The sequence below is a fragment of the Bombus huntii genome, chromosome 18 (assembly GCF_024542735.1).
Source record: "Bombus huntii isolate Logan2020A chromosome 18, iyBomHunt1.1, whole genome shotgun sequence".
NCBI classification, from domain to species: Eukaryota; Metazoa; Arthropoda; class Insecta; order Hymenoptera; family Apidae; genus Bombus; species Bombus huntii.
In genome coordinates this window covers 1,831,645-1,839,205 of record NC_066255.1, presented here as the reverse complement: position 1 = coordinate 1,839,205, position 7,561 = coordinate 1,831,645, and the positions used below count along the sequence as shown (strand labels likewise).

The window sequence follows — 7,561 nt, the reverse complement described above, 5'->3', positions numbered from 1 at the left end:
TATTAATTAAATACACCTACACGTTTAATCCACCTCAAACGAATTGCAACATAAATACATATTCTTTTATATAGAGCTAAGCTGAGTAGTTTTAAAACATAGATAAGCAAATAGAAAGTAAGGAAAAAGAAAAGGTAAAGCGTTCGACTGTGCAACATACGTGCAACTGCCGAATTGTAATATGGGAGATATCGTAAATTACGAAGATGAATGGTGAAGAGTACATCTACACGTATTTAGTATTGAAATTTCAAAGTGGAGAACATCGAAGAGTACAAACATCTTTCTAAGCGATTTAAGTTAAATGTTGATTTATTCTACGACCGTGGAAAGTCTATTTCGCATTTCCAAGAAGCATCGTGTCTCAGTAGCTCTATTTCGCGTTGTTCTCTTCTGTGACCCGCCTTCTAAATACTCGTTCGGAGAGAAGGTAAATTCATTGTGTCCATTGACTTGAAAATCCACGCATTCTCCGCTTTAAATCTCACGGGAGGATACGGTAGAACTTCGGTCAGGGTCTCGGTTTACATAACGCAGGTAATACGCTACCATTTCGTTAAATAATTTCTTTTCTCAGCGAATAAGATCTCGGTAGAAATACAAGTTGACCTTACGAGTATTTTTCAAAAATATACACCAACATGCGTTCATTGTCGTAAGGTAATGTTCATAATTGTGTTCATAAAGCTGTAAGATATTTATCTTCAAACGTTTCTGGTTTATTTTAAGATTAAAATAATAAAATAAATATTTAAAATTTATTAATTAAATAGATTAAATAGAACAATTAATTTAATTAATTTAATTAATTTAATAGAAACTAATTAAATAGAACAGATTAAAATAAATATTTCCAGATAGTATTTTAAAAGGATAACGAGAAAAATTATAATCATAACAACTACTCGTTATCAAATATAATTTTAAACAGTCATCGATATATTATACAAAGATGTGAATTAATAATTATCGCTGTTAACCCTTTGCACTGCTATGTCGAGTATGATTCGACATCAGTTTTTATCTCAGGAGCTCCTTTGTCGAGTCTCATTTTTCTTTGAAAAACATGCAAAGGTAAAGCAGGATTGCATCCTGGAAATTGTTTCAAGATATATTATACTCTTAACAATTACAAAATACAACAATAGTGTGAATAAAACTGGTAATGAATTTGTTTCTTCATTTTATTTATTTAAATTGTCTTATTTTTCAGTTAAAGTAAATTTCAAATAAAGCACTTAAAAGCGTTGGCAGCTGCTGGTAACGAAATTGAAATAAAATTTGCAGTGCAAAGGATTAAAGCTTGCAAGCTCTTCTTGTGAAAATCTTGTAAAGATCGATAGGTAACATTTTAGTACCAGAATTACACAACGATCTACGGTAATACGATATAATAAAAATACATAGACGATTAAAACAGCGTAGTAAGAATAAACGTTAGTTTATTAAGAATAAAAGTTATCATTAATTCTACCAACGAGACCCACATAATTCTTAACAATTATTACCAGACTCTTGTTAAAAAGATAACAAAAGAAGCTGCAATCGTAAGGACCATGGCACTCATCCCCACTTTACCATCGCCCCCACCTCCTCAAACTATCATATTTCTAATCACTTTCGTCAAAGTCCCCAATGACTCATCGTCCCGCCAACAAAGAAGAGGAAAAAAAACTGCTAGAAAACATTGCCGAAGGAGAACGAATGATAGGGACGAACCGAGATCACTAGAAGAGAAGCAATGGAAACAAAGGAGGATTGGAATTATTAAGTTGGCAACAAAGTGATTGCAGATTTTGTCAATACCACCAAATGATAAAATCCGCAATCGGTTAGTTGTCAACCTGATATTTACAGCGAACATTTCACGTTCCGTAAACATACGCCAATTTCGCTGGTGATTCTCTTGCGAATATTCCTGTTTATTCGTATATGAAAAATATGTCCACTAACACGTAAGTACGTGTATATGTAGTAGCTTTCCTCGCGTACAAATTATTTCGCTTCTTAAGGCGCTGCTAAATATTCACTGTAAACGAATAGTTGTTGCTACGGTTCACTGGAACGCGAGGTATTCGCAGTAAAAATTGTGGCACAGTTCGTCTTTACCATATTGGGTTGGCAACTAAGTGATTGCGGATTTTGACGTTAGGTGGTACTGACAAATCCGCAGTCACTTAGTTGCCACTATAAGATAGTTGCAAAGAAACGTGGTGCTGCCACGACCGGCATTACACTTGCTAATGGCCAGAGAGTGGAATGCCTGGTCCGGGCCAAGTTGTCGAGTGCTGCTTCGCGTACAAGCACGAGAGCACGAGCGTACACACGATCATTAACCCGAATTACGTTGTGCGCACGACGGGTGCAAGTGCAGGCTGCAGTCATAATGAGCTATTTGTGTACTCGTGCAGAGGTGCGTCGATGACACCGTGACACGCGTGCGCCGCCAACTTTTCATCCCTCCACTTAGCGTGATAATGATACGCTTGCCTTCTGTGTTTAGCTGGTGCACAGACGATAATTTCGGTTCTCAAGGCAAACGAATAGGCTTCTGGGCTTCTTCGTAGAAGCTGGCAACAAGATTATTAGTGGGGCGGCACAGGGGCAAGGGGAAAAAAGATAGTTCTCTCTTTGCGAATTTTTATCTTTTTGCAAAGGGAATTTTTACTTTGAATTGTTTTTTTTTTTTCTTTTTTGTATTATTATGGTGGTTTTCATGGAGCTTTCTAGAGCATTGTCGGTCATATCCTTCATATTCGTCATTGATCCGTTCCTGAGGAACGTACGAACATTGAATTGGACGGATACAGAATCAACTTTTTCTATGAGGATCAACCGCAGAGGAAATAATTGGTTCTGAGCCTCGAATCGACTCGATAAATGAATTTAATCGTTACGTTGATCGTTGTACGTGTTCGTATGCTGTTTCCGCTGCTGCCCTCTGCATTTAATGCAAGCTTAACCCCTTTTGTTACTTCAGTTATTTTAATCTAATTGCGTTTTGTGATAATAAACTCGACCGTTTTCTTTGTTTCTCGTCTTTTCTTCCTGTCTATTTTCCTTTCATTCTTATTATGGGTTTACTGTTGAATTAAATACATTCCGAATACCCCTCCTCCTTGCGAATATTGCAACTTGAGAAGAGTTGGCAACAGCCGAATGAGAAACAAGCGACTACTTGAACAACATACACATTTATAAATGAAATAGATTTAAGAGTTATCAGCTCAAGAAATATGTACGCACAAGGCCAAAGAATATAGAAAAAAGAATATATTGAGTTGGAAATTAAGTGATTGCGGATTTTGTCATTACCATCTAATGACAACAGCAATCGCTTAGTTGCCAACTGTACGACATTTTATTCTTACGAATATTTTGCATCGGAATATATGCTTTAAATTGTTAAAAACGCGATTGGCAGCGTTTATTCGTTTCAGAAATATAAAGATGCACGGAAAATTCCTAACATGGATATCTTCTACGAGAGATGGTGATAGTAAGGAGAACTGGAACGTTAAGCGAGGATGCAATGGAAAATTGATATGTAGGAATTTTTATTGGAATATATTTGGAGAGATTGGAATTGTGCATCGATAAAAATGTCAGTAAATATAGATATTTTTCTTTTCCTTGTTTATCATACGAAAATAAAAAAATCCGTAATAAAAATAATATGCACATTATAACAATTTAATTGCTGCCTGAAATTACTATGATCTTGTTTCTTCAAAATTGTTCATTCACGAGGAAGATTAGGCAACTCGGAAATGCAAAAAATTATGAAACTTTGCGTACAAGTACGTCGTCCGTACAATACAACCCTATTTTTCTTTGGTGCCACAATTCGGTTTTAAGAAATGGAATTATTTCCTTCGGGAAAAATTTAGAATTTTCTTATTCGTGAAATATCCGAAGAGCCACGAAAGATATCTAAAATGAGGTTTTAAACTTGTATTGTTCTATTGTGTTTACTAACCAAAATGTGTAAATAAAATTTTGGTAACTCCCGTTTTTACATCTGTAAGTGACTTTTGTGTTAGAATTACGGATAAGATACTTTACTTTACTCGCACGCAAAGTTTTATCATTCTTTGAATAAGTCTTGTCGGTAAAATAGAATAACATTGCTTCACATTCGACTCAGTCGGAAACTTTTCGGCAAATTGAACGCAAGCGGTAATTCGTCTAATAGCAGATGATTAGCATTTGACAAAGTGAACCATGAAAGCCTCCTACCAACAATCAAAAAACACTTCCCGGAACAAATCCACCACTTGCTCAAATCATGCCTAAGCAGCAGAACCTTTGTAGTAAAAATAAAGGATGTATATTCTGAAGTAAAAGACATCAAGGCAGGGCTACCGCAAGGAGGCGTCTTAGGACCAATATTACATACACTATACATAGCCAACATACCAACAACTACCAACAGCAAAATACTGACATTCGCGAACGACATGGCTGTATTAGTAGCCACATGGCACACTAGGCACACTAATGCAGAACAGCAGTCACATTACCACAAGAGCACATCAGAAGAATAGAAAAATAGCTACAAGATAAAAAAATAAAAGCAAACCCCAGTAAATGCAACCATACTACATTTACATTAAGAAAATGGAAACCACCACATATCCAATTGAATGGCACGCACATAACACAAACGAGGCAAGTTAAATATCTAGCACACCACTTAGACACACAACTAACATGGAAGCAACATACTAAATCAATTATAGACAAAATACGGATAAAAAGAAGACAAATGTACTGGTTAACTAGTCGAAATTCTAAACTCAGCATAGAAAATAAACTAAAAATATACAAAACGATAATAAAACCAATTTGGACGTACGGAATGCCACTATGGGGGACAGCAGCAATGAGCCACATAAATAAACTAGAGTCGCTACAATCGAAGATACTGAGAACAACAGTGAACGCCCTCTGGTATGTCAGAAACGAGGATATACGTAAAGACTTGAAAATACCAACGGTGAAAGAAGAAATCGGCAGGTACGCAAAAATATACAAGGAAAGAACGGCAACACAGCCAAACCAGCTGGCTGCCGAAGCGAGCAGAACTCTGATAGAAAGAAGACTAAAAAGAAAACAGCCCACTGACCTCGCTAAGGAAATAAAATGGTCAAAATCGAAGATGATATTCCGCTGGGGGTAGCCATCCACATGTTATTTAGTAATTAAGTTAGAAAAATTTACCAAATGTCCAGTTGAACAAATTGTAAAGTACAAATTAAATAATTCAAAAAAGCACGAATCTCTATATTCTGGATCCTCCGAACAACCCTCGACATCTTTAGATTTAAGAAGATAAGATTTAAGTCTAAAGTGATTTTGAAGAATAAAAATAAGCGAGTACGCAGAAAGTAGAAGATCTCATTGTACATTTGAGAATATTGCAACAGACTTCCAACGAAACATCTCGCAGTTTACTTTGAAAAAGAAACGAAAACCTTCACTCTACTCCCACATCTCGTACGTCGTGTCGTGATTTCGCGTCCTTCCATTCTCCCACTCGACAAATCCTTATCTTTCTCGTTTTTCCACTTTCACGGCTTTCTGGATCAGAACCTTAGCCACGATCCTTCCACCTTCGCGAATAAACAATTTAATACGCTTTATCGCGTTAATAAACGTCGAGTAAATCGCCATAAGCCCATCAAGGACAAGCGGACATTTTACTGATCCGCTTTGACAAATTGAACAAAGAAAACACACGCTCAAATATTACGTGCGTTGTAAAATACGTTTGCCATTGAAATGACCAGGTTTGAAAAATTATTATACAGGGTGTCTTGTAACCAATTGGGCGCGTCCAAAAAGAAAGTTATTCTACGTGGAAAAATAAAAAATCAGAAAAATAAAAAATGTAGAATAACATCTTCTGGTTTTTGTGAAAATTTATTTTAAACAATTGTTTGCTAGACAATGAACGAATTGTACTCTGAAGAAATTACAAGTCTTGAACAATTGAAAGGAAAGATTGCTCGAGTATTTCATAAAGTAAATGACCAGAAAACTGAAATATTCTCTAACGTGTGTTCTCTAACAAGATAAACACAAACTGAAATAAAACAAGCGGAAGTAAGTACAGATATTAATTAACATCAAGTTCTCCGCTAAGCCGAGACACAGTTAAGTACAGACAAATATTTCAAGTTAATATTCTCCATGGTAATTCTAACCTAAAAAAAATTCTAACCTACATTTTCAATTTATTTTCTCATGTAGAATCACCTTAATTGTATCGCCCTATATCTGTCTTTTTTAAAAACAAAGTAGATACCAGAGGATTGCTAAATAAGCAAATGCTTAACTTAAGCTCTTTAAAAAAGTATCCTCTTTGTTCTTTAGAGAAATGCCCATTTTATGGGCCGCAAAATAGTGAAAAAGGACCTGATCTACAACAGCTTCAAAGTTTGTTCCAACCGCTTCAGAGCTTCCAGTCTCCTTGCAATACGGAACACCTTGTACAGAAGCAATAGGACGTTGTTGATCCTCGAGCGTCTTAAGCCTTGGACACGAAACGATCCTCAGGTTCAATACATTGTGTGGCGAATGGACGTGTTTCTCGGAGCTTAACAAGAACGCACGAGCGAGGACAACCGATCGAGGCAATGTCTTTATCGATAATGTCTTGATCGGGGCGGAGCGAGGGACATTCGCGCGAGAGACCGGTTTCTTTGCCAAGGTTCCAGCCAGTCTTCGAGATTATCGGTTAACTGTACTTGTCCCGTTAGCCGTGATAACGGCAGATTGCAAAAGTGATCGACTTTAGTAAGGCGAGGATAGAACTTACTTAAACCTTAATGGATCGACGCTACCTTCACGAGCAATGGATTCACTCACCTGAAACAAGAAACAGATATTCTATGTAAGATGGATGGTTTGATGGTTCTAATGGATACAAATAAATATGTCGAGAGATACAATGAATAAATTAAAATATATTAGATACATTAGCATGTAGTAACAGTATATTAATATTAATGTAGGACACACATCGATCTAGCAGTTATTAATTTTCTCTTTCTACTAAAAAGTGGAATTTTGAGGTTAAGAAATGTTGTTTCATTCGCAGAGACTTGAAATTCTAAGCTATGTTCGTCATAGACTTTTAGGACCACATGAGGTAAGAGTTGCTCGCTCGTACGATTACATTGTTACACCTATGAACGAAATGTATTAAATTTGAATTATTCAAGAGATATATAATGGCTGACGAAAGTATTCGAACGCTTACATATGCGAACTTGAATGGCCGAAATAATGTACATTAAAGTAATTTGCTTAGACAAGCAGATGTCAGTCGGACGATGGAAGTTTTGAGGTTATGTCAGCAAAATTTGAAAAGGATTCAACAACGTAGGTAGGCACTGATACATTTATTAGAAACACGCATTGTAAGTGACTGACAGAAGTATTTGAACGCTACATATATTATTAAATTATTTAATATTAATATTTTGTTGGACTACTTTTAGCAGCGATAGTGTGTCTCAATCGACGTTCCATACTGTAAACCAATGATTTTGTA

At 36.1% G+C, this 7,561-nt stretch overlaps 1 protein-coding gene and 1 long non-coding RNA gene across 3 annotated transcripts in view; one reads left to right on the top strand and one right to left on the bottom strand.

Moving 5' to 3' along the window:
* LOC126875462 (uncharacterized) overlaps positions 1-7,561 on the top strand; it is a 114,753-nt gene that overhangs the window by 97,026 nt on the left and 10,166 nt on the right. The window contains exon 2 of one of the 2 annotated variants that reach the window (XR_007693466.1): positions 7,398-7,427. The exons of the other annotated variant lie outside the window; for it this stretch is intronic. This is a non-coding gene — a long non-coding RNA (uncharacterized LOC126875462). The remainder of the gene's footprint in view (positions 1-7,397; positions 7,428-7,561) is intronic. 2 annotated transcript variants of the gene reach the window in all.
* Positions 6,300-7,561, bottom strand: part of LOC126875450 (tyrosine-protein kinase Btk29A-like) — a 216,335-nt gene continuing 215,073 nt past the window's right edge. Inside the window, exon 5 of the mRNA XM_050638374.1 lies at positions 6,300-6,873. Within this exon, the coding sequence (XP_050494331.1) occupies positions 6,866-6,873 (8 nt within the window). The 3' untranslated portion in view covers positions 6,300-6,865. The remainder of the gene's footprint in view (positions 6,874-7,561) is intronic.